The 26,919-nt window shown below is 37.7% G+C and overlaps 1 protein-coding gene across 4 annotated transcripts in view; it reads left to right on the forward strand.

The window, feature by feature from the left end:
• The window catches only part of TRMT11 (tRNA methyltransferase 11 homolog), a 48,502-nt gene extending 35,684 nt beyond the window's left edge, over window positions 1-12,818 (forward strand). For all 4 annotated transcript variants that reach the window (XM_063097588.1, XM_063097585.1, XM_063097586.1 and 1 more), the window contains one exon: window positions 12,529-12,818. In XM_063097588.1, coding sequence (XP_062953658.1) covers window positions 12,529-12,660 — 132 coding nt within the window. In that variant the 3' untranslated portion in view covers window positions 12,661-12,818. The remainder of the gene's footprint in view (window positions 1-12,528) is intronic.
• Window positions 12,819-26,919: the final 14,101 nt, after the last annotated feature.

Here is a 26,919-nt window from a genome sequence, read left to right on the forward strand (position 1 = left end):
TCTAGTTTCCTTTTATCATTTTACTTTTGTCCTGTTCAAATTTATTAAAAAAAAACAACAACAAAACAAGGAAAAGCCTAATGCTCAAGTAATTTTTTGAAATGGCCTTCGCTTTATAAGATCAAATTAAATCAGTGAGTTCTAACTAGTATGGAGTTTACTATAACAGAAAATACTTTGTCATGTTAAATTAATCACATTTGGTTTTTAATTAATTACTTCATTTTTACCTTCTGTTTGTATGGAGAGGAGTATATATAATTGCAGCAAGATCCCAGTGCTTTATAATGCAAATGATGACATAAAATTGTCAAATAGTCCTGACATGTGTCTAACAAATTATTCTCAGGCTTTTTCAGCATTGTTGGTTTTGGCAGTGGAAGGCTATTAATTTTAGATTTTTGCACTTTTGTATACTGTGGCTCTTCATTTTTGATTTGTCACTTGTTAAATTTAACTTCAGCATAATTTTTGGCCCACTTGATATGTTGAGTGTTCTCTCTCTACCCCCCTTGTAAAAAGTGTAAACATAAGTCATAACAAAAATTGTCTAAAGAGGAAGGATGGAGATTTTATAGAATTTTGTATCCTTATTGGCTATCGTTTTTAGACTTGTTTATTGCACACAAGTAGTAAAGAAGAAAATTTTTGATAATGGTGTAAAATTATAAAGATGCCTAAGAGCCAGTTTTTGTCATTATTCACTGTTGATGTATTCTGAAAGGTAAGTGAATGAAAAGTAACACTTTTATATTGCTTTATTATTTACAAAACTTTTCTATCCATTTGACTTCATTATTTTCCTGATTTTTAGAGATGAGGAAGTGGCCTAGGCCTATCTCATTTCACTTGAATAGTAAGGGGCAGAGTTGACACTAAAACCCCTCTTTATACTTGAAATTCTGTGTCCTTTTTTCTCTATCATGTTACCTCTCTACCAAAGCATATTCTACCTTTAGAATATGCCATGATTAAAAGCTAAATATTCTTGAGTGACAAATTACCAGTCTTTCCTTGCCTTGTTCTGTTTAGCCAGTGTTGCTCATGGGGCCTTGGCAGAATGTGATTTGTTTTACTAGAACTCATTTTCTCTCTCGACACAAAATGTAATTGATGCTGCTATATATGGTTGTGGTCACAGTGGTTGCTCCTATAAAACATTTTTCTCATATAAAATTCATAGGATAAAAGTGCTGATCTCCCGTTGTCCAGGACAGATCAGAGTATGAGTATAATAGTTATGTCTTCAACGAAAGTTACCTAAAACAAACACTCTCTCAGCCTTTTCTACCACAGACTACTTGGACAAATTAAAGAGTACCCAAAGTAGCCCTTTTCAGTATTTCCTTGAAATCTTTTTTAAAAAATTTATGCAGCTTTTATAGTCTACTCTATAATAGATACTTGTTTAAATATAAAAAATTATGTTTAATTACCATTGTATTAAATGGGTCATCTTGTGCCCTATTTGTTTTGTGGCTTGTTTACCTGGTATCTTATACTGCTAGTGATTCGAGAAGTACCAAAGTATAGATAAATTTAATTCTAGATATTATGTGGATATTAATTTAAACTAAAGTTGTAATATTGTATAAATCAGTTGTCATTCTTTTTTATAACTAACCAATATAGTTCACATGATTTAAAATAGAGACTATTAGAAGGTCATAGTGGCAGGTGATGAAAGTTTATGTAATTTTATTTTGAATTGAATGAAGGGATCCAGTAACATGAAGCAGATGAATGCCTTAGTCGGAATGGAGTGTGGCCAGAACTGAAGGTTTTGACAAAAGGACATAAAGATTTTGAAACTGCTAAGAGAGAAAGAACCATTAACATTATAACAATATTTTAGATGAGGAAGGGATAGAATAGATACTGAAGTCACTTGAGAAAATGACTTATAGATGGCTTGAAGTGGAAGAAATTAGTCATTATTATAAGTAGTTTACATATTAAAATGATATTAGTGTTGCTCATCACAAAAAGTGGTGTTTTGCTGACATAATGCTGTGCCTATTTTCATTATGCATTATCCTTTCTCAGGATTAATGTTAGTTGAGTTTTTCTTTGGCAGCTGTTTGAATTAAAGGTAGTCCATTCTGATTTTTTCTTCTGAAATATTTTGTGATTTTTGGCCCATCTCTTGCCTGGACTGTGGATATTTCCCTTTTGATTAGAGCTACAAAAGATTAGAGATTAGGTAAGAAGTATTTAAATCATATAACATCTCTGGTAGGATACAGATGATACCTCATGTTTTGGTGAGAAAAATAAGGCAGGGTGACAGTAGATAAGAACATGATAATAGGACATAAACCCAGTTTAGGTCTTAATACAATCTAATATTCATTACCATAAAAATGTGGTATGTGTGGGTGGGAGAGAGAAAATGAGAGCCTTTTTAAAAATTATTTTGCATAGCAAGTCAGAAGGAAACAAATTTGCATTATGTGTAAGTAATGTTTTGAGGTACGTGAAAAGGCTCAGAAGCAATAGGAGCCCGGTGATGCTGCATCCCGTGCTACTTGAATACAGGTTTCAGGTTCATGTGATCTACTTAGTTCCAAATGAACTTGCTTTTGCTGTTAGTGGTATCTTGAGTTTAAATCTTGGAGGGTCATCATTTGACTTTTTTCTTTTATACTTCTGCAACTAAATGATTTTGCCAAACAAACTGGGTTTTTGGTTAAGTTAATGCTATCATAATAGTTTTGAATTATTGTTTCTGGTAAACCAAGAAAAAGCAAAAGTCAGTTCCCCACCAGCTCCAGGAAGGCAATTATTTAATATATCTGGATCCTGCAACTTATGGTGCTGTTTAGATATGGCAATTTTATGTGCAAAAACAAGCAGTTCTCTGAAGGTAGCAAGAGCATATGGCTCCACCTCTAATGTTATGTTTTCCTTACGATAGTAAAACAGTCTTTAAAATACTAGTGTTATAGAATCTTATGCATAGGTCATTTGGAAAATATAGTTATGATTCAGGGATTCCAAGGTATGAATGGTTTAGGGAGATGGAAAGTTGATATGTAGAGTTACCATAAGCCTCTGGAACTTCTTTTATAATTCTTGTATGAGTGACAGATTTTCCACTGTTTTATTTGTATTTTTTAAAATTTGTCATATGGTTATTCATCTTAGAATTATCCTTCTAGTGTTTTTCAAATTCAAACATGAATTTATATCCTCTTCCCACTCCATCACGCTCTGAGAATCCAACCTTGAGATTTTAACGTGTATGTTTTTGCTTAAACATGATTGTACAGTTCAGTGAATAATAATAAAGTGAACATTCGTGTAAACACCGCTAAGGTCAAGATTACAGAGTAATGCAGCAGCCCGGAAGCACACCCCTCTCTTGTGGCTATCTCTGATCATAAACACCTCCCCCTGTAGGTGTAATCATTCTTCTGACTTTTATGGTAATCACTTTCTTGCTTTCCATTGTAATATTATGAGTATTGAATTCATCTCTAAGCAAAATGTAGTAGTTTTGCCTGTTTTTGATCTTCATATAAATGCATATATGTTTTTGTTAATTTTTCTTTTAATGGAGTATGAAGATTTAAAAAAGTTACCAAGGAGAGAAATAGTCTCCAAATTAAAGTGAGAAAGTATGTATTTGTATGCCTGTACATAACTTGGTCTATAACTCATCCTTTGCTGCTCGAGAAGGTAAACAAGATTCTTTTTAGTTTTAATTAAATATTGCATATAGTAACTAATAAGTTCCCATTAAAATTTTTTCTGGTGTGTTGACTCTGTATTCTTTTAGTATTTGAGATTAAATTTTGAATTTTATGAAGATATAGATTTTAGTAAATAACATGTAGAAAGTAATGATACTTCTATATCATCATGATAAGCATGAATATCCAGTGTTCTTTTTATAATTAGAAAGAAATTATATGCTGAGTGTCAGATGTCAAAGTTCAGTCATTAATTATCACTTATTTTCACACCTCTAGATATGAAGATTTAAATATACACTCAAATATTTTTAAATATTTAAAAATACCTAATATTTTTGAAATGTTAAGTAACTTAATATCTTGCAGAATAATGCAGTTTTTTAAAAGTGTAGATTATATGTAAATGTCTAATTTAGGGATGAAGATTTCCAACCTTACCTTGTTCTCATTAAGAATAATGCTAGAGGTTTCTCTTAATAGTATTGAATGCCAGACTTTTAACCTGCTTGTCCTTGGTTTGGAAATAGCCTAGTGCTGTTTATAGTTGTATAACTTCAGCACAAGTGGTTTCTATAGCTACTGTCCAGTACCAGATGTAGAACAGTGGGAAGCTTTGATAAGGAGAGTAGGATTTTTAAACAAAAGCCGGACATGGGTAATTATCCTGAAGCTGAACCGAGGCCGTTATATTCAGCACTGTCATTTACATTTCATTTCACTCTCTGCTGATTACAAGAAAATAAATCTACCCACTGTTTTTCTCTTCCATCTCTTTGCCTTCTTCCTTGCACCTTATTTAAAAAATGTACATCATAGCTTTAATCTGTTTCATGAATCCTAAAGTCTTTCCTGACAAAATTAGATGAACACCACAGTTTGGTGGCTTTCACTATTGTGACAGTATCGTTGGTTTTCACTTATCATGCAGTAAGTTTCATGAGCCATTTGTATTCAAGTGTTTGCAGTTGTTTTATATAAACTACTGTCACTTTGAGAATATAAATGACTTAAGGTTAGTGAGGTAGAAGAAATCATTATCTCATTATCAGGAACTGTCAGTGAGTAAAAGGAAAGGTTAAACCTGACCTGCTATTAACATAGAAGCCATTTGGTTTTCTGCTGAATGACTACAGATTTCTGCAACTTTATCCCCTAGAAAAGGGAGATCCCTCGTTTTTAAAGAACAGTCATAGTGTAAATTGATGATTACCCTTAGGTATTTTCACTGAAGTTTTGGAGATTCTATAAAATTAAATGTTGGCAGCAAAGGAACACCATAAAAGGAATTTTGCTTTAGTCAGAATGTAGGTAGGGAGTGGTGTGAAGAGATGAGGCTTTAGGATTAACCAAGTAGGAGCCAGTTTGTCATAGAGGATGGGCTGGGGAGGGCAAGGAAGTTGAGGACATTCATACCTGATGACTGCTGTTTTCTTAGTAAAGAAGGATGTAGTTTTTGCTGAGAGTGAATAAACAGATACTAATGTAAGAATTTGAGGACAGGTGAAATTTTGGAAAAGGCGCTATGAGAAATGGGAAAGAAAGCTGTCATTTAACAATTTTTATATTCATGTACTTTTCCTATTTTTGTAAACTTTCTTTCCTTGAATTGATTACATTTTCCCTGAGGAGGAAGCCATGGCTTTCATCACTTATCATGTATTCATGAGACTGTTTGTGTCAGGTGTTGAGTTTAAACAGACTAATAAAGCTTAGTCTTCATTCTTAGAGAACTTGTACATCAGGAGTACAAGTATAGAACCCAACATAATGTGTTGGGTTCTATAGTGATCTGTGAGAGGTTTTGTGTGAACACGAGAAAGCACCTACCTGAGAAGATGGTGCTTGGGGCAAGAGAGGTGGGTAATTTGGAGGAGAAGCCAACATTTTAAGCAAAGTGTAGAGGCTGAGAGGGTTGTGGTGCATGCAGGGAAGCCCAGAGGAAATCCTGAGCTTTTAGGGAAGAAATGGGTAGAGACAATCTGGAAAACTAAAGGGATGCCCAGTGTTGAAGATCCTTACCTTACAAAGAGTTTCAAGTTTATCCTATTGGTGATGGCAAGCCCATTAGGGTTGATAGTTAGGAGAGTGGCAGAAGTTCATGTTTTATGAAGGTCACCTTAGCTTCAATATGTAGGCAAACTTGAGTTTTGGAAAGATCCCTGTGATACTAGTAAGGAGGCTCCTGGCAAGGTCATGCAAAGATGATGGGGCTGTAAACCAAAAGATGTAGGATTGGGGATTATAGAGGACATGATGGAATTGAGAGTTTTGGGAGAAAGTAGACATGGCAGAACTTGGTAACAGATTGGATAGTTGGGGTGAAGGAGATACAAGTTAAGGATGATTTCTCAGAAATTTGGCTTGTGACCCAATTGATTGGCTGATAGTTTTTCTGCGTGCATTTTTATTCCTCACCTCCCACCCCCACCCCAGGACTGTGGCGTAGTGCTGCTTTTCTGGGCTACTCTTTCCCAACTGGTTTCCCTCCTTCTATTCCTTCCATTCCATTTCCTACACAGTGGCCAGAGTATCTTTCAGAATGTAAACAGATAATGAAACTTCCCTACTTAAATCTCATCAATAACTTTCTGTGCAGTTTAGAATAAAATTCAAAAATCCTTCATATAACTTCCAGGCCAGCCTAATTTACTTTGGCCTGTCTCTCCAACTTCATTTTGTGCCACCTTCCCTCTTGTTTACCAAGCCTTAGCCACGCTGGCCTTCTTTCAATTCCCAGAATGGACTTACCTCTTTCTGGTCTCAGAGTCTTCTCACATCATGTTTTCTCTCCCTAGAATGTTTTCTTCCCCTCTCTTTCTTTGTAAGTTTAATTCATCCATTAGGTATCAGATAAATGTCACTTCCTTAGTTTTCATGTTTTTTCTCTTCACCCCTCAAATAGTGTCTCCTTATATTCTTATGGTACCCTTTTTTCCCAGTGTACAGTCATGTATTGCTTAACAATGGAGAAATGCATTGTTAGGCAATTTTGTCTTGTGCAAATATCATAGAGCATACTTACACAAATCTAGATAGTATAGCCTACTATACATCTAAGCTATATGGTATAGCCACCGTCATATATGCAGTCTGTCATTGACCGAAACATCATTATGCAGCGCATGACTGTATATTTTTGGGTATGTTATTTAATGTCTGTCTCTGCCACCAGTATACAACCTCTGTGAATTCACAGACCTTGACTCTTCTGCTCACCATTCAATAGATATTTATGGAATGCATAGTAACTGTTCAGTGATTATTTTGGGCCCTTCTGGAATAAAAACTATCATATTCAACATTGTTAAATCATCTGTTTGAAAGAAGAGTAGGAAGAGAGTTATGGCTAGCCAAAGTTTTCTGTTTGAAAATACACTGAATTTTATCATTACCCTAACAATACTCTTTAAAAATCAGTGGGACAAAAATATTTTAATCTTGTGATATCTGGGCCTCATTTTTCATCAGAAGCAAACCAGAAACACTGCTGAATTGACATACTGTGGAAAATCATACCTTCCCTTTATTTATTTAAGAAGGAAGTGATAAAAAGAGAATGGCAAATTTCTGGGAGAAGGCAGGAATTAGGAGGACAGTTTTACCTGAGTCGAGTTCTCAATATAAAATCTTTAGTTCCTTTAAAGTCTCAGGAGTTTATGTTGTTCAATTTGAGAAATAATTTTTTTATATGTGTATTCTCAAGGTATAATCCAGAGTGTCATTCCATTCCATTTAAAGTGACAGTATGTTACTACAGAATATACAATTTTGTTTCTTTTCTTGAGAATTTATTCCCCTTTAGATTTAAATTTCTTAAATTGTTAAGTGGATAAAGTACTTTCCTTTTAATGTCTTTTTTGTTCTTTTTAATACTGTATTTTTGATGTACAATTGGTTGTAAAAATAATGAAGGATTAATTTGAATAAGGTCTAGTTTAGTTTTTTTTTCTTGCTCAAGAGAGTGATTTGCAATTCTAGGTTGGACGCAGATGACTATGATAACATTTTAGAATCAGCGAGGTGACTGTGTATTTTTATATTTCGTATCATTTAAAAATATTGTGAATAAATGGTAATGTTCCCTGAGGAAAAAGGCCATCCTGGTCATGTTGGGGCAGTGGGACTCTAGATGTTTACAGCAATCAGGACTTGCAAACAGCTAGGAAAACAGAGCTCTCTTGACTGTCAGATGAATGGTCTGCTATGCTGTCCACATCAGGAAGTACTATAAAGAAAGGTTTATCTGCTCCAGCCAGCAGAGGGTAGTGTACACAAAAGTAAACCACTGATTTGTAAGGCTTCTTTTGGTTTCTTTGGCAAGTGTGTTAAAATTCCTCGAGTGGTTTATGTTTAGAATTAGCAGTACTGATAGGACAGGAAATTGGTTGGGTGGGACAGTGGTTAAAGGGATTCTGTCTAAAATTCAGATCTGAAATATGTGCTACCATAACGTTGCTGTTCAGTGACGAATGTCCTCTAAATGTCAAACTCCATTTTGAATGACCCACTAATCTACCATGTGGGAAATCACCTCTTCAGCCATCGTTAAGACGTAATTTCTACTACAAAAAAGAGAAGTGTAATGGAAAAAGCATGAGCTTTGAAGTCTGACTTAAGCTACTATTCTGGCAGTGCTCCTTACTAGCTATGTGACCTGTGGCAGATTATTTAAACTCTTTCAGCCTTTGTTTCCCTATCTGTAAAATTTACATAATAATCTGCTGTGGAATGATGCAGAAGATTAAATAAGGAATTTATATAAAATACATAGCTGGTAGCACATATATAGTTCCTTGAATCAGAATTCGTGTATTTCTTATAATATTTACAATTGCTTATTGTCTTTCAAAGACAAATGATAGGTCTGAAAGCTATATTTGCATTTAGCCATTTGTGGCTCATACAGATTTTCCTACAGAATCTCTTAATTTCTGGTTATAAAAAATGGTAATTAACAATAGTGTAATCGGTAGTGTTAATAGAATGTTTTATTCATATCTTCTTAATTACTACCAGTAGTTAAGAAATTTTGGGAAGGTGGTGTGTAACCCTTCATTGTCATAGTTTTCTCTCTTAGTATTTCCTAATTCTCTGTGTTTTTTTATTTTCCATCAAGTATTTCTTGCCTACTAAAAATTGGCAGAACTCAGGTCTTATGATACATAGGTGATATCATAATTGATAGAGGTAGACAGATTTGGAAATGTTAGAGAAACCAGAAGTCGAACACCAGGGGCAAGCTTGAGTTAATGAGGGAGATGAAGACTGTGTTCCTTGAGGATACTCTTCTCCTTTTAAGTAAACACTTTGGCCCTCTAGATACTGAGTTGGAAAAAAAAAAAAAAAAAAAAAAACAACTGCAGATATTCTTGGTTGAGATGGGCAGGGAATGTGTATAGAGAAGAGTCATGAAAAGGTGATGAAAAATATGTAGAGTTGAATATCATCATCTCAAGTGAGCCCTAGTAAACTAAACTAAAGATAGAATGAAAGAGAGGTAAAGGGAAAAGAGAAAACAAAAATTGAGTTTGCTGTTGTCTTCAGCATTGAGGTAACATAAATTCTGAAAGCTGTGTATAGTGCAATGTATTTCATATGGACAGGGTGTATTTTAAATGTGTATTGTTTGGAGGCATATGGTATTTATATGTATGATTGTACGTGATGATATGTGTTAGACCATAGGTATACTGAATGGTTCATGAAGAACATTTTATGAACCATGGCTTTTCACTTAGGTGAACGTAGTAGCCACAGTCCCTAGAGTGTCTGGCTTACCCGTGAAGCAGGACTTATGCTGCTAGTTAGTAGAATGGCTCTTGCCAGATCCTTGGCTGCACAAGAGATTTGGAGCTTTTGGATTTTCCAGGAGTTTCTGTTATGAATGTTCTGTTTCACAATCAGGTGACAATAGGTGTTGTAGAAGGGGGCATTCAAGCACAGGACCCAAACACAAACTTCACAGTGATTCTTCTGTACTTGGGAGATAAGGAAAACAGGACTTTTCTCCCCATAGGTTGCATTTTTAAGGTTAATGGTCTTTCCCAACTTTTCCAGTAGTATGCGTGTCTTCGCCACTGTGTCCCTGTAGCACCTTAACAGAACGTAGTCTGTTCAGATAAAGGATGTCATAGGTAGTAAATGTTTTCTTGATGACAATTAGTTAGCATAGGTTTTAATTGTTACTTTAGGCTTTTTGGGCTTCTGCTATTTATTCTCAGTCTCTGACTCTGATCTTTATATTTTCTGTTGTTTACCACCAGTTTGCCCTATTTGTATCCTTCAGGTCAATGACAAGCTGTTTTATTAAGTTCTTTGGTCCATGAAGGAAAACTGTCTTCCATTGCGCTTTGACTTTTGTCTTCTGCTTCCCTCTGGTGAGCTGCATAACAGCATTTAGGTCAGCTGGGCACAGTAGCAACTGAGCCTGTGCCAGTTCTCTGGAATCCCATGTTTCTGTCCTACCTTATCCTCCTCACTACTGCAGTTCTAGGATATTACATGAAGTAATCTACAGCACATTTTGAGGAAGAGGTGATCTTGCATGGCCTAGAGGAGCCATGGGGAGAACAGAAGACAGAAGTACTGGAATCGTGGGTGGAGAGAAGTGAATTTGAGATATTTAGGACACAAGAAGTAAGATGTTTAGGACTGACCAGATGTGAGAAGAGGAGGAAGAGCGATTTGACCCAAGTTTCTGATGTGATTACTGGGTGGAAAATGATGCCAGGAACTTAGAGGAGAAGTGTAGTTGCAGGAGAGATGACAGTATCTGGACATAGCTTTGAAGTATTATAACCAAGAGAAAACATTTCTGCCAGGATTATGCCAGTGTATCTCAGGAAGTGGACAAGCTTTCTAGTGATCTTATTTGACTTAAGATAGAATTATAATACCTGGAGTAGATGTCCCTTCCTTTCCTATGATTTCATTCAGACTTTGATAAAAGTTGAAATGAACAAGTTGAGGTTAAATGCTGGAGCATCATTCTATATTGCTGTTGTCGTGGGTATAGTCCTGAGATGTGGACCAGACTTGAGTCCACCTGTGAAGTCAGCTGTACCGCTAGGGTTATGATATCCCTCAGTACCCCTGTGGCTCCTTCTGTCTTCTCCTGGTAGGAAATTTTGTGTCATTGAAGTATATCATCTTAGTTAATGGATCCAGTTCTCTTTCTTTCTTGGTAGCAGCTCAGCTATCAAAGCCTTAGTCAATCACCTGTTTATTCCCAGAGCTATACTCCTACTTCTTGAGTTGGGGGAAAAGTTGCCTCTCCTGGAAGAAACCTTATTACATTGTAGTTAAGAGTGCTGTCCCTGGAGTCAAACAGATCTGTGTTCAAACCCTACATCTGCCACTTACCAGCTGTGTTATTGTGGGCCTGTACTCTTAAATAATTTTTCATCTGTAAAATGGTGATAATAATGTACTTATCTCATAGAGCTGATAAGTTTTATTATATAGCACATATAAAGCAGTTAGTGTAGTTTTTGGTCCATAATAAATACCCAGTAAATACTACCTTTCTGTTGGTAATTTTTAGTTTTATATCTACAGGTTGCCTACATAAAATATATCTTTTGAGTATTGTATGTAGCCCCAAATTTGTAACCATTGGCATGTTTTCATGTGCTTGCAGGAATTTGGAACTGTAATATACTTAGTACCATAAAATTTAAATTGCCACCTATTTATTTTTGATGAATCAAAAAATCTGGACATGTTTAATAATTTTTAACAATTGTTCTTTTGTGTGATTTTTTAAATAATGTGTGGAAAAAATTGTTTCTGATTTTTAAAATGAGCCAACAATTTTATTTTGGCTAAATCTGAGTTTATTAATAATTAGATATGAGGGAAAGGATGAAGATACTCATTTCACATAGGAATAAGCAAAAAATACAAAAATATTTTGAGGATTGTTATAGATATACTTTTAGCTACTATTTTGATACTGAAATCAGGATAAAAAATTAGGCTTCATGTTTTCTGATTGAGTCGCCATACCTGTAAATCATATTAATCCATTTGTAATTGAATAAGAATTTATGGAAGTACATTTAAAATGAGATTTTATTTCTAATTAGATTTGTTTTTCACAGTTTGGAATGGTTAATGAGATTGAATGAGAAGCTAATGTTTCAGTGTTTCCTGACATTCTTCCTGTCCCTCAGTTTTCTAAGCCAAAATATGTTTGACAGTCTAACCCAGATGGACATCCCAGTGTCCATGAAATGTCAGTCTGAGTAGTAGTCCTTACTTGCCTGTGAAATCTAAAAGTGTGGAAATCTCTTGTTTAGCCTATATCTAGAATTTTCTGTATATAGTTACTAAAAGTTGCCAGGAATCACTTATTTCTTTAACTGAATATGGATATACCCCCAAACAGTTTTGTGTGTCTGTGTGACATCACACAAATGCAGTAATTTGTTGCTACACACCTTTCTCTTTAAGTAGCAGCTTCCTTGTTTGATAATTCTTATCTATAGCTGCAGATGATTTCAGTGTGTGCTGAACTAGGAATCAGAAGAAAGTTGTAGTCCTGATGTGTTACTGGAACGATTCTCTTTGCCCTATCTATCTGGATAAAAGAAAAAGTGTCTGTCCTCTGTGCAGAGGACTGTTATGAGGATCAGATGAGGTGAAGTAAGTGAAAACACTTTGGATATCCAAGCATGATATGGATGTAAAATTATAGTATATTTCTAATTTAAGTAATAATGTGCAGCAAAGAGTGAGATTTTGCTTAGAGTAAATGATTGCTTTGATTACAAGGTATCTATAGAAATAACTAAAACATCTTTATATTTTGTATTTTCCAACCAACCAGAACCGGGACCAGTATTCACATCTGCTGAGTGATCATGTTCTGCCATATCAAGGTCATAATTCCTTCCGTGAGAAATATTTTAGTGGTGTAACAAAAAGAATTGCCAAGGAAGAAAAATCCAGCCAGGAGTGAAAATTAAGATTTTGATGATGAAGAAAGAATAAGGATTTGACATCTGGATGTGAACTTTCATGTTTGATCCAGAAAACATGTACTGTTTTAAACTTTTTTATATAAAAAAATTAGTGCTATAAAGTAAATTGAGCAATTCTTTTCAAATTATCTTTGTTTTATAGACTATTTTATTGTATGCGTTATAATGTCTTTTGAACCTTATTTAATTTATATTTGTACTTTCAAGTATTAATAAAGATTAACTCAAAACAGTTATGTTTTTTACAATTAATTTACAAAGGGAATTAATATTGCCAACTTTTTAAACATGTCTGCAGGGTATGTTATAGGGAATTAATAGTGGTTAAGCATTTATTCATTAGGTAGATTTACTTAATTTGGTTTTTGATTGTAATTGATTTACATTGCCACTAATAAACCTTACAGGGAATTTCTGAAATCATGTAGTATTCAGTGCTTTTCAGGGGGAATGTGATGAGGGAAATGAATTTTTATGAATTCCGGACAAGGAGGTAATAACAATGTTGATGAGAAAGGTAGGACCTGACAACCTAAAAAGATTCCAAACTCCTTAAGGCCTCTCCACATCTGAAGCTTGTCTGGACCTTGGATTTGCTCCTGCATTCCTAAACCTTGACTGTTAGTCAAGTTAATTACCCACAGTTTTTGGTTTAGAAAGTAACTGATAGTTAGAAGTAACAACAACACAAATCCTTGATGGTTCCTAATGGTATTAAGCCTAATCAGTGCTGTTTAAAATAGAAGCTGTATTTTTCTTGAAGGAGAAACTTTGCTGAGTCTACATAGTGTCCATCATGAAAATATCTTGTTTGAAAACCACTATACCCATTAATTCAGGATGCTAATAGCTTTTCTGCTTTCGGTGGTCAAATGTATCTCTCAGTAGGGCGGCAATAAATGGATCCTCTCTCTCTAACCAGAGCCTATTTTTATTTATATTATTATTTTAGTGTTACTACTGTCTTTTATGTACTTAAAATATTAGCGTGTATGGCTTGGGACCTCCAAAAGACCAGTGCTGCCTGAGCGAAGAGGTTGGGGTATCTGCTTCATTCTCTCTCCTTTCTTGTCTTGCCGCTCTGGATTTCAGCAGATCTCAAACATTTCAGTGATTGTTTTGTTTTGGTTTCTGGGTGTGATTCGTGGTACCCTGGAGAAAATCTAAATGTATTCAAGATTGATTTATTTTCAGTATTTCTGTTATAAACCATCTTATTTAAAATTTTCTGAGTTTATATGGGGGGAGAGTTTGAAACTTTGTAGCTGACTCAATTTGTAGTACAAGATTTCAGCCTAGCCCCCTTTTTGGGTTGTCACTAAAATTAGTCTAAATAGTTCTGGAAAGTTGCAATATTAATTTTAGTCACTTTGTCCTTAAATTATCCAATGCTTTAAAAAAGATTTCAAATTATTAATTACTCCTAGTTGAGGTCTTCTAATCTTTAGTTCTTATTGTAAGCTGATTTTCATATTTATCAGTAAGTTCATTTTCTCATTCCTGAAATGTCATTAGACTCAGAGTATAAATGTGTGTAGTTATTTTAAAGTGGATACTCAGAAATAAAAAAGAAACCTGATCACTTTCTACCAATTTCAATTTTAGAGCATAAGTCTCAAGCCCTCTTCTTCTAAAAAGAGAGACTTTATTTTCTGGTATTGGGAGCTTATTATTTTCTGCATAAATTATAGTAGATCATTTCCAGGATTGCTTTAGTTTATGTGTGACTGTTGTATTCCTCATGCACTTACCAGCAGGAATATCACCTAGCAAAATGCCTGCATTCAAGGTAGTCCTGTAGTTTGAATTTACAGTATAATCTGTGAGGTAACCCTACGTGGTCTGTGGACTGGCCTATTTAATGTTTATAATATGACAAAATCTATAATTTTGTTTCTGGCATATATTAAATATCCATAAAATCCAGGCGGCTACCTTGTTGGTGGTTTCATCAGAAGGGCCTCCTTCCTCTCCATTTTGGTGAGTACTTTTTTGCTGTGATAGCTGAGAAGAAATAGTAGAGTAGGTGGTCTTTGGTGTGTTTAGCCAAAGTGGCCAGCAGATTAAAAAAAGTTTAAAATCTGCTACAATTTTCTCAGCCACTTCCTGCCCAGGGTGACCCAGCTTTGGGCTAGCTAGCCACTAACTTCTGACTAACCTTTTAAATATGAGAATTGAGCAATAAAACATTTTCAGACTGTTTAAGCTCTGGGAGGTAAGTCAGTGTTCTCACTATTTCCTTGTTCACAAAACTTACTCAAATATTGAGATTCCCTGTTTATTTAACAAGTGATTAAATAGAACTGAAAGTAAAGTATGAGTTAACATCACTAGATGCATTGTAGGTATATATTTTTACTGGGCAAAAAATGTGCTTTAAAAGTTCTAGACATGGAAATAGCTTTTAAGGCAGTATGCTTTATTTATTTTTTATTATTTTTATTTTTTTGTCTTTTTCGTGACCGGCAGTCAGCCAGTGAGTGCACTGGCCATTCCTATATAGGATCCGAACCCGCGGCGGGAGCGTTGCCGCGCTCCCAGTGCTGCACTCTCCCGAGTGTGCCACAGGCTCGGCCCGGCAGTATGCTTTATACTCGTAAAAAAGCAGAGATTTGACTTTATTTTTTTCATTGTTCATCTTTATGGAGTATAGTTTGTTGTTTTACTACATGCATATATTGTATAGTGATCTAATGAGAATAGTTAGCCTACCTATCACCTAAATATTTATCATTTCTTTGTGGTTATAACATTCAAGTCCTCTTCTCTGGCTGTCTTGAAATATACAATATGATTAGCTATTGTCACCTTAGGGCATCAGAATTTATTCTTCCTATCTAACTGTCACTTTGTAACTTTGTTTCAGTATACCAACATTTGCCCACTCCCCCCTACCCCCTGCCAATTTCCTTGCCTTGGTAACCACTATTCTCCTCTCTATTTCTGTCTTTTTATTTTTGTTAATTGGCCCATGATTATTATATATATTTATGGAGAACAAAATGATATTTGGGTATATTTGTACTCATTCTGCTGATTGTCTTTTCATTCTGTTGATTGTTTCCTTTTCTTTGCAGAAGCTTTTTATTTAGTTTGATATAATCCCATCTGTTAATTTTTGCTTTTGTTCCCTATGCTTCTGAAGTATTATTCATAAAGTCTTTGCCCAGACTTATGTCCTGAAGTGTTTCCCCTATGTTTTCTTCTGGAAGTCTTATAGTTTTTGGTCTTACGTTTAAGTCCTTAATCCATATTGAGTTGATTTTGGTATATGATGAGAGATAGGAGTCTAGTTTCATTCTTCTGCATATGGATCTCCAATTTTCCCAGCACCATTTATTAAAGAGGTTGTCCTTTCCCCAATATTGACTTTTTTTTTTAACATCAGGAAATTAGATGTTAAGATTGTGTTATCAAGATGCCAACATAAGCAGTTCTGATTCTTGAATGAAAGGCCTTAGTTGTTTGGTGTTAGAAGAACTGCTGACAGCTTATTCTAGAAATATCAAATATTGGTAATCCAAATAGATATGGAATAAAACATAATGTTTGCTGAAAGTTGAAGGTGACTTTTTTGGGAAATGATCTTTCCATACCATTTTAATAAATCTTCCTTGAAAAAGGACAGTGGAACTAAGCTGATGTTAATAGCTCTATTAGCTATTTAGGATTTTTCGTAGATAAAGCAGGGTATAAGTTAATAAATTCATTAAGGCAGGGTAGGGGTGAGAATGGAGGTAGGTATTGCCAAGGAAATCGATGACCTTATTGTTGACCTGTTTGACCAAAGGGAATAAATTATACCAAAATAAGAACTTTGACTCTTTTTGCAAGAATACGGTTTTGCTCCATTATAAAGTTATTTAAAAAACTAAACACTTGCAGGAAGTTTTTTTCTTGGAAAAATTGTATTCACAGAATAAGTGAAGTCTACTTTCATTTCCAACTCACCCTCTCCCATTTTTCTCAGATATTTATCAAGTAATGTGGTTTGTAATCCAAACAACAAAAAAAGTGCCTTAATCCAGAACATACACATGGACACAATAACACTAGACTGATGGTGTTTGTACTTTACTAAGACATTAAAATCTTTCTAAAACAGAGTGGTTTGAGAACATAAGGTCTAGAGTGTAAAGAGTTACAAAGGAATGATAAACATATCTGTGATTCTATCTAGCCATAGAATCATGGAGAAAGCACATTCCTGGCTATCCTCTGGGGTAAAAACACTTATTAGGGAACCTGACTCTATTCCCTTAAAAGAGGTCTGCCTCAGGATGTTCGTATGTTTCTTTGTGTGGGATAAGCAAATTGACATTTAGACATAACTGAGGCCAACCTGGAATTTGGCTCTTATCCCTGCCTTCATAAGCCATTGTAGACAGGCTCTTAGTGGGTAGAGGTTTAATTGTCCTGACAGTCTCTTAAGAAGCCTGGGTCATGGAACAAAATGGGGTTTAATAGAAGAATGTTAAGGTAGCCCTTATTCAACTGCTAGCCTTATTTCTTGGGATATTAGGATGTGCTTAGTATATTTTTGTTCTAGAATTTGAAAGTTCTTACTAAGATAATCATGTAGTCCTGCCAAACTGAATTGCCTAAAAAGGAATTTGCTCTGACATCTATGACTTTAAAATCTCTCCTTTAATCAAGCCTCCCTGACTCTCCTGAGGGTTAATCAGAAGAAATCTATTTTGGCTAACATACAACAATGAAGATTAGCTGTGCTTATATGTGAACTTAGTCAAAAGAAAAAGAAAAAGAGAAGAAAATTAACATTGAAAATGTAAATGGTACTTATGATATTGGCTTTGTACTTTGATGGGCTGCCAAAGTACTTTTATCTAATGTGTTTAAATTGGTGAAGTGGGTCAAGATGGTCAGAGTTGGTATTGGTGACCTTTAAAAATCTGTAAGAGCCCCTTAATATTAGTGTATAAATCACGGACTAGAGTATTTCACCAGAAGTTAGAGTGCTTCCATCACAAACAGTGAAACTTTTTAAAAATATTTTTTTCATTTTTCTACAATTAATACCTGTTCAGAAGCAATTCTCCATAGATCTCTTGCATTTCTGTATGTTTTTCTAAGTGAGGGACTGGGCTCCCTGTGTCCTGGACTGTCTTTTCAAGGATTTTTGTATAGTGAGCAACCTTGAAAGACAGAGATGGTGTCTTTCCCTCCCTTGGCTCTCCCTCCTCCCCAGCTACCAGAGCAGAGGTCAAGTTTACATACAATCTTGGAAAACAGTGTTTTCCCTTCAGAATAAAAAGCATGCTTAGTGCCCATTATAAAAGATTTGGGCTCCCTGAGCTCAAGGTTCCTCCCTGGTAATGCGACCCACTGCATGTGCAGGCCCCCATCTGGGCCTGTTCAGGTATAAGGAAGAACTGATTAATTATGCTGATTTTCATGCTGCTTGCTGTGCCATGAGTAATAAAGTTCTTTGTACATGACCTAGGGGTCTCATGTCTTCTATCAGTGTCCACGAAACTAGGAGGCTGACTCGTTAGCTTGCAATAGAGCAAAATCTCAGACCCTTCACAGTTCTTGATAGTTTTGGTAATAAGGATGGGATGCTGATGGACAAACAGCTTTCTGGAAGAGGATAAGGGCTTCATGCCTATTAACAGGATGTGAAGGAAGTCTGTAGGAACTGCTAGTGAACATGTTGACCGAATTGCATGATCAACCTGATGGTACATGATCCTCAAATTTATTGCCTGTTAATGAGGAGGAATTGAAGTGGTGGTTACAGGAAGTAGGTTGGTTTTTGCTAACCCTTTTTTGGGTGTGGGAGAGACACTTTACCAATCTGCCAGTTTGCTTCAGTCCCATCCCACAGCAACAATTAGTTCTAAGTTATGTCCAGGGTGGGCTGAAAGTTCTGTTTCCTTTTAGATAATACTCAAACATATACACACCTACACTAAGCACAAAAGAGGGAAACTTGCCGTCCGTTTAGGCAGAGAAACTACATAAATATTAGAACTTTGGCCATTTTGCTTGGGAGATATGATGATAGGGGTATAATGCTTGTTAAGGAAGAATGGCAACAGCTGGGCTATTTTATGGCTCAGTCCCTCCTGACAGTCTATTATGCCAACCTTAAATCCATTTAGAGATGATAGGAAAGGTTTTTCTCCAGGAGATCCTGGCTGCTATTAGGGAGCTTTGGCCTCAAAGGATATATCCTTAAAGCAAACTTGTGAGAAGGGATAGATGAGGTATTGACTAGTATTTGGTCTTTCACTACCCTGGATTGAGTTTACAATGTTGATGAAGATGACTTACTAGGGAATGAGAAATGGACCCAAATAATTCTATATAAATTCTTGCAGTCAGCCCAGCAGCTTAGTATGTTAAAACCAGGCAAGAATTTAATAGATATGTCTTGGTAATGAGGCAGATGCTGCTGATTAAAATGAACTCCTTAAAAAAAAAAAAAAAAAGGCAATGCATGAGTCAAGTAGTTTCACCCAAAGGGCACAAGCCCATTGGCTCCAGCCTGAAGTCAATGTGTCCATGGCTGCTGAGTCAAAGGAGTCCCCAAAGCTAAAGCGGGTATTATCAGATGATCATGCTTTGGGTGGATCAAAATCAAGGAGAATTTCATTTGTTTGGGCTGCAAGCAGCTGCCATACCACTCAAAACTGAAAGTACATGTAAAGCCTTGCATACTGGCATGGAGCCCCGCACTCCCACCCTGTGTCCCCTCATTTTCTCCTCCCCTTTTAACCTGACCACAGCTTCTTTAAGGAGAAAGATGATTAGGAATGGGGCCAAGGAAGGGCGTATGGGAGTTAGCCAGGTTAAGTTGGGGAAAGGAATAGGGGGAGGAAAGGAAGGAAGGATCCGGGAGGCCAAGAGCATAGCAATGGCACAGAAAACATGGGGGTAGTGGTTGGGAGTGGAGGGAGATAAGAACAGAAGCTGGAATGCTAGTCAGAAGGTTGATGCCGCCGTCCAGGTTAGAGAGCAGTGGTAGTAGGGATTGGCTGCAGAAATATTTAGAAGGTGAATGAGCAGGTCCTGGTAATTGGGTACAGGGAAGAAGTCCAGGATTCCACCCGGGGGACTGGGTGGGTTGCCCAATGCAAACTGGTATAGTAGAAGATGGTGGAAAGAGGATGAGTTTGAGTTTGGACACCTGAACATGAGGAGCCTATGGTATGGAACAAGCATGAAGAACTGCACAGCAGCCTGTTGAGTGTGCAAGACCGAAGCCAGACGTGATGGCTCATGGGAGCAGTGGACGATCCCTGTGTGGGAGAGACAGCCACTGAGTCGAGATGTACTGCACAGCTCTAAGATTCAACTGTGGCATTTTTTTCCTGCATGATATGTGTGTTTGGCAGAGAACCGACATGACCCAATACTCATGAGACTGGATCGAGCAATTCCAAGTTTATGACAATAAATTTATACTAGAATTACTAACGAGATGAAATGATTCCATTGCACCACTTGCAGCTGCCGAGAAAAACACTGGCATTGGGGTAATGTGCTTCTGCCCAAACTGGATGTGTGAATATATCCCATTCGTTGTCTAAATTAGTGTGCTACTTCACAGAGTTAGAACTTAGAGAAACTGAGAAGCTGTTGTTGTTAGTTGCCTCTAAGAAAAACCTGCCAAAAAAATGTACAGGTCACCACTGTTTGGACTCAGGATGTGGTAAAAGAAAAATGCAAAGGGTTTCCTCTTCTCTCCTTATCCTTTAAAATTGAAAATACTTCCCCTTCCTTTCTCTTATTTAAGTAACTACATAATAGCTTTTGGGCAGTAACATAAAAATTACAGGGTAGGCCAGAATTGGGCAAAATTTTAATTAAATCTGGGATTTCATTTGTTTTTTCATTTATTAAAAAATGTTGGGCCAAAAAATCTCAATTTCCTTCTGCCCCCCTTTTTATATATCCTTATGCATTTGGCAGAGTTCATGATAACCTCTTTCCAGCTGTGGAGCAGCCAAAAGCCTTTTCTGAAGTTCCTACTAATTTGGATTAAACTGACTGGTTAAAAGCTTCACACAGAAATGGTGCCAGAAATGTCATGAGTTCCCTTGACATTTAATTCTACAGCCTTATCATTTGCAGCAAAATAAATGAATAAAAATTTAGTTTTTGATCTTGCATTTGTTAGCTTCTTTTCTTTCTTAGTTTTGGAGAAAGAAATCAAGAACCTGGAAACAGCAGAACCTTGTTTTTGCTTCCAGTCTGGCTTTCTGAACCCAAAGAGAAGACCCTTCATGATCATAAGTAGGTTCCTAAGGATATAAGAAGGGCAAGACTGTGGTGCTGTGTAATGAACCATGCTTCTAGAGGAAGACAAGACCCATTTCCACTAGGTGTAAGTGGTTCAGGAAACTCAATCCTACAGCAGAGGATGTCACCTAATGTATTGGGACTTACACCTTGAAGCCTATCAAGCTGACCTCTAGGTACTTTGTTGCCACCCTCAGTGAATAAAACACAGTTCCTGTTCTCAATGAACTTATGGTCTGGAAGTTGGGGGTGGTGGGAAACAAAGAGGTAAGTAGTCAATTAAAATAGTGTGGTCTGTCCATGTGAGTATCAGAGGAGCAACTAACCACTTCTAACAGTGGTAACCATATTAACTGTGTGTTTCTGATGTTTTGACATTGGAGGCTTTGCTGACCCTAGAGAGATTGCTCCTCCCAGGCCAACCAATTGCTACATAATAAAGGATTCACCTTCCTTTGAGTGTCTTTCATATGCAAACTAACAAGTCCAGAGCCCCACACACCCCACCACCTCCTCTTTTTGACTCTTACAGTCTGGTCCACTATTTCTCTGACCTCACTTTAGGGCCAGGTGTCTGCACCCCCAAGCCTGCTAAAATTATTCACACTAGCTAATCCTGTGTCTGCTCACCCTGCCTTACCCATTCTTTCCCATGGAAACCACAGCAAAGACTCTTGCCCACATCTTCCCTCATTCCCCTCTGCTTCCTGACTGACACTGGCATTCCCCAATGTGGCCGTGCATGGCAAGGCATGACCCCTCCTCTTGGGAACTGTGAGTAAGAAACTCTTTTTAATACCAAATGCCTTCTAGTCTGTTGGTCTCACAATCTACATTTTAAAACATAGGAGAGGATTGGGTAAAGGGAGACTTATGAAGGGGGATGACATTTAAATTAACTCCCAAAGAAGAAGTGAAGTTACCAGATGATGTCAGGGGGTGAGGGCAGGGTGGGAGATTCCAGACAGAGAGAACAGCATCTGGAAAAGCATATTTGGGAAGCAGTTCAAGTAGTTGGTATGCCTGGAGCTGAATGTGTTATGAAGATGAAGAGGAGAAAAGCAGCCGGAGAGGTCACGAGGGCCAGATCATAAAGGACTTATGTGGTTTGCTACAGAATCTGGACTTGCTCGTGGGAGAAACTCACTTCCCAGGATGTCCCTTCACCTGTGGTGATGCCAAAGCTCTTCAGGAAGTTTTAATTTCTTTCAAAGTGGTGTCCTTGGTGAAAGTGCTTGACTTCCTTGACAAAGGTCTCCTGTGGAGACGAAGTTTGTGGCTTTGCCATTGCTGGAGAGTCTTTTTCTCCCTTGGTTCTAGATGTCAGCTAATGACCTCTCCTGAGTTGGGTGAACCACATACCAAAGGCTGCCTGAAGCGAAGCACTACCACTTTGGAGCCTTAGTTTCTCCATCTACAAAGCCCTCGTAGGTTCCCAGTTACAGGGTGCAAGAGATTTCCAGATAAATGCAACAGAAACCTCCCTGACCCTGACTGACAGATACTTGCTCCAGAGCCAAGAAACAGTTTTAAGTTGGCCTCCCGAAATGAGGGAGATGATTTTTTACTGATTTTGCTCTTCACACCCCACTGGCGGTGTAGGCCTGTGAAGAGCAAGCTGACGAACATAGAGACTGCTGGTTGCCAGCTCGTGTTTGTCCTCACCTCCGAGGAAAACACACAAACACTGTCTCAGGGAGCTGTTTCTCCACTCCGAGATAAATGAGCTTCAGTGTCATGATTTAAAAATCCTAGTGATATACATAAAGGAAATTGTACTGATCAACCTCAAGGAATCTGTCATAAATAAAAAATGGCTTGTGATTCAAGCACTATTTCCTATTTCAGAACTTTGCTACCATCTTCTAAGACACAGAGTGTTTGTTTTTTTAAAAGAAAATGGCTCAGAACTCACAGAACTTCTCTTTCCTATCTCCTTGAAGGAGCCTACCATGGTAGCTTCTAGCCCTTGTTTGTGGTCTTTCCTCCGTGGCTTTCTCCCTCCGTCACTCCTGCCTGCTTCTCCTTCACCATTTACTGCATGCCTGGTATATGCCAACCACCCACCACTGCAGACACAAAGATGAATAAAGGGTGTGTTTCTTAGGCTGAAAAGCTATACAGAGTCTTTGGCTAAACTAATTTTTGTTACATTGTTTTAAAAAATCATATTTATTCTGAGTCCCAAACTCTGGCACTTTAAAAAACAAACAAAACCAACCAAATAAAAAACAAGACTATTTCACTTCCAATATGTTCTCTAGATGAGGTGCTGAATGAGGTTGGGAATGTTGGGGGAAGCAGGCTGGGGTGCTACATTCAATCTTAAAGGAATTGAAAAAGTTTCTTTTTTAGTGTATACAATTTCTTTTTAAGCCTAAGTCATTTTCTTTAAATGTTCATGTTTTCTCATATAAAGTTCTACAGTCATTTATTTCATGCTTCCTAAGTGTTCTGTAAAGTTCTACAGTCAATTTTTTAAATTGTAATTTGAATTTTTTGAATAGGCAATAAATTTATATGGTTTAAAATTCAAAACAGTTCAAAAGTGTATACCCAATGAAGTTTCCCTCTCTTTCTCCCTCCCGGCGGGCCCCTCATCTACTCAGGTCCCTGCCCCAAGACTACCACTGTCACAGATGGCTTAACTCAATTCCAGACAATACAGGACAGTCCCAAGGTGAAGACATAATTGCAACACCCATATGGAACAATGGCAGGAACAAAGGACAAGGAGTTGAACAGCCCATCCCAGTCCTACCAGGACAGCTCTGAATTCATTTCTGTCTTATTTTTCACTCTTAACCTAAGAAAAATCTTTCTTCAGCTGTCTCCCTTGGAATGAGAATCCATTGAGATGATGTAGGTGAATGCATCTTGAAAACTTGTTACATGAGGGTTATAAAAAGCAGGGAAGAGAAAACCCAGAGCCTAAAGCTAAACTCATCAGGCAAGGAGTTGAATCGTGGTGAGGAATTCAGTCATCTAGAATGTTGCTCGAGAAGCCCTTTCATTTGCTTTCAAAGCTTCCACTGCAGAGATGTGGAGAAGTATGGGGCCAAGTAGGGAAGGATAAAAGATGGATTTATTTCCTGACAGTTTTTAAATCCTCTCTTGAATTCTCCCATCATCTACCCAGAAGCAGTAGCCTCTCTCAGGTACATACCTAAGCAAAGAATGTGACTCCTTTTGTAGCCTGCTGATCCGCCACCTTTGGGGTCAGCTGAGGCTTATTGACTGGGCTGCTCAATTCTTTCCTGGTTTGTAGAGTGGTTTCCAATCAAGTAAAGATATGGTCAAGGCGTATGAGTTGGGAGAAAATACAGACTGCTGTGGGATTTTTACTTCAAGACTGATGTCACCGTCCTCTTTGAGGCACAGCTTGCCATTTACTTCAGAGGAAGTCGTACTGGGGGAAGGAATGCAGACTTCAATGTGCAGTTAAATGTGCATGTGTGAAGGGGAACTGGCTTGATAGCCAGGGGCTGGAGCCCTTGTTTATCCACAGAGATAGGAGGCAAGGATCGGAGATAACCGGCTTTCACTTCTGTGTGCCTGCACCTGGCCCCGGAAAAGCTGTGTCTCGTGAGATAGGAGCTCTGGGTCAGGCCCACTGTCTTGCTTGGTGCAGTAATCACAGAAGGGACCAATGTCCTTTTGTTCAGTGAACTCTTGTGCAGTTTTATCAGAGGAACCCTGAACTTAAGCCCTTTGTAGTCTTCCTCCTTTTTTAAGTGACAATTATTTATTTGCAGAGACTCAATAAATAATAAGCTTGTTTTGAGCAGCCTAAGAAAAGCTCCAGGATTCCTGGGAGAACATCCAAGGTTATCAAGCCTTTTTGACCCTCCTCTTCCCCAGTCCTCTGTGGCAAGAAGTAAATGTTACTCCATAGGTAACTATCTGATGGTGTCTATGGTCATACTTTTGATGCCAAAAATTGAATTCTTATGTTTTAGGTTATCTTTGAAGTTATTTATCTTTTTTGTTAGGGAAAAATCAGACACTGTTTGGAGAGTGCATTGTTGAATTATATGGGGATATCTGGGTAGAGGCACTGAATCTATTAGTTGCTCCAATAGGGGATCTCTGGAGAAGCTTGGAGTGCCCCACTAATTGAAAGGGCTTAGTGGCTTTTGGTCTGTGTTGAGTATAAATCAGAGCTCTGAACACTGTAATCCCACTAGAAATCTTACTGACCAGTGAACAAAATAGGCTTGGTTAAACAAGCTGCTTAAAATTCACCGACACCAGGAGCTATGTAGTGGGTTTGATAGCAGTGAAAATACTTAAAATGCTTCTGTCTAGGCAGCAATTAGTCTTCAGCAAAACATAGAAAATGTGTCATCGACACCATTGCCTTCAGTCAGTCAAACCCACCATCTGCATGTGAGGTGGTTTTAGGATTTTGACAGCAGTGGAACTCAAGGAACTTAGGTCAAGACCTAATGGCTCAAGAGATTACCTCCTTATTGCCTTGGTTGTCTTCAAAGCCTTTCTACTAGAGCATCTTTGCCAAAGGGCAGGCAAGGATTGGGGGGCTTAGTCAGGCAGCTCCATCTCCCTGGCAGTATTTCAAAAGAAGAGGGACGATGCAGATGACTGAAGTGGCTGGATGTTGTCACTGTCGCTCAGGCAGGCCTAGGGGCCTGCCTTACTTCTTGAGGTTATTCTCCTATACTCTTCTGAAGAATGAATGAAAATATGAGTTGTCCGCTTGCCCCTCTGCTCTCTTTATTGGTACACTCTGTCTCCCTGTTGATGACCAAAGATGAGACAGATAACAGCTCTGCTATAAATTGGGTTCGTTACTAGATTTCTAGGTTTCTGTCCGCTTCTCGGATTCTGGACCCAGAAGGATCCCAGAGATGGTACAAGATCAAATCACATTATTCAGGGTGCTCCTCTTTACTCTCCCAATACATTTTGGACGAGGCTTCATTTGGCTAAAAGTCATATGTATGACAGCTTTTATCCACAGAACAGCAGTTAGTGGACAGAAGGCAGAGGCTGGTAGTGAGAGGATTCAATTAGTGGCAATAATTGCAATAATAGTTATTAGTATGGACTAAATATTTGCCATTGTAATAAGTGTTTTTTATGTGGTGTTTAATCTTCATAACCATTTTATGCCCAAGGAATTAGTGTACTCATTTTATAGATGAGGAAACTGAAAGTCACAGAGATTAAGCAATGTGAGCTGTCTAAAGGAGAGTAATGTCAGGAGTGGAATTTCAACCTACGTTTGACTGGTGAGATCTGGCTTCCGACTGCTGTGCTTTACTTTCACCTGCTATTAGCTCTCGTGTCCTCTGGACTGTAGGCTTCGTCGGGATGAGGACTCTGGCCCATTCGTCTTGCTGTTCTCGATGCCCAGTCATAGTGTCTGGTCGTGTGGAATTAATTCCTCCGCTCACGAAACTCTGAGGCTCCCACTGACATGGAACTGCCTGTTGCCATGTCCAAAAATAGCTCTGGGAAAATATTCAGAAAATATATTTGGAGGAAAGGAAGGAAAAGTCACAGTCAATGGAAGCATGGGCAAGAACTATGTGTGCTGACCATGTTTTCATGGGTCCTCCATGTTCCAGCATTCTAGTGAAAATGAACTGACAGGACCATCAAGAACCAGAGAAAGATGATACAAACCCTATGGATTTATTTCAAAAGCATTGTAACTTTTCCTCCTTATGAGCAGGTTCTGTTTTCTTCTTCCTTTTTTCTTTTTTTTTTTTCATGACGGGCACTCAGCCAGTGAGTGCACTGGCCATTCCCATATAGGATCCGAACCCGCGGCGGGAGCGTCGCTGCGCTCCCAGCGCCGCACTCTCCCGAGTGCGCCACGGGCTCGGCCCTTCTTCCTTTTTTCATGCTGTAGACCTAACCTAGGCTTGGTTGCAGGATTTTTATTATGCTTCTTAAATTAGCTTAAGAACTCAAATGTAAACATTGAGGAATTATTTTCTCCT

The sequence above is a fragment of the Cynocephalus volans genome, chromosome 5 (genome assembly GCF_027409185.1).
Source record: "Cynocephalus volans isolate mCynVol1 chromosome 5, mCynVol1.pri, whole genome shotgun sequence".
NCBI lineage: Eukaryota > Metazoa > Chordata > Mammalia > Dermoptera > Cynocephalidae > Cynocephalus > Cynocephalus volans.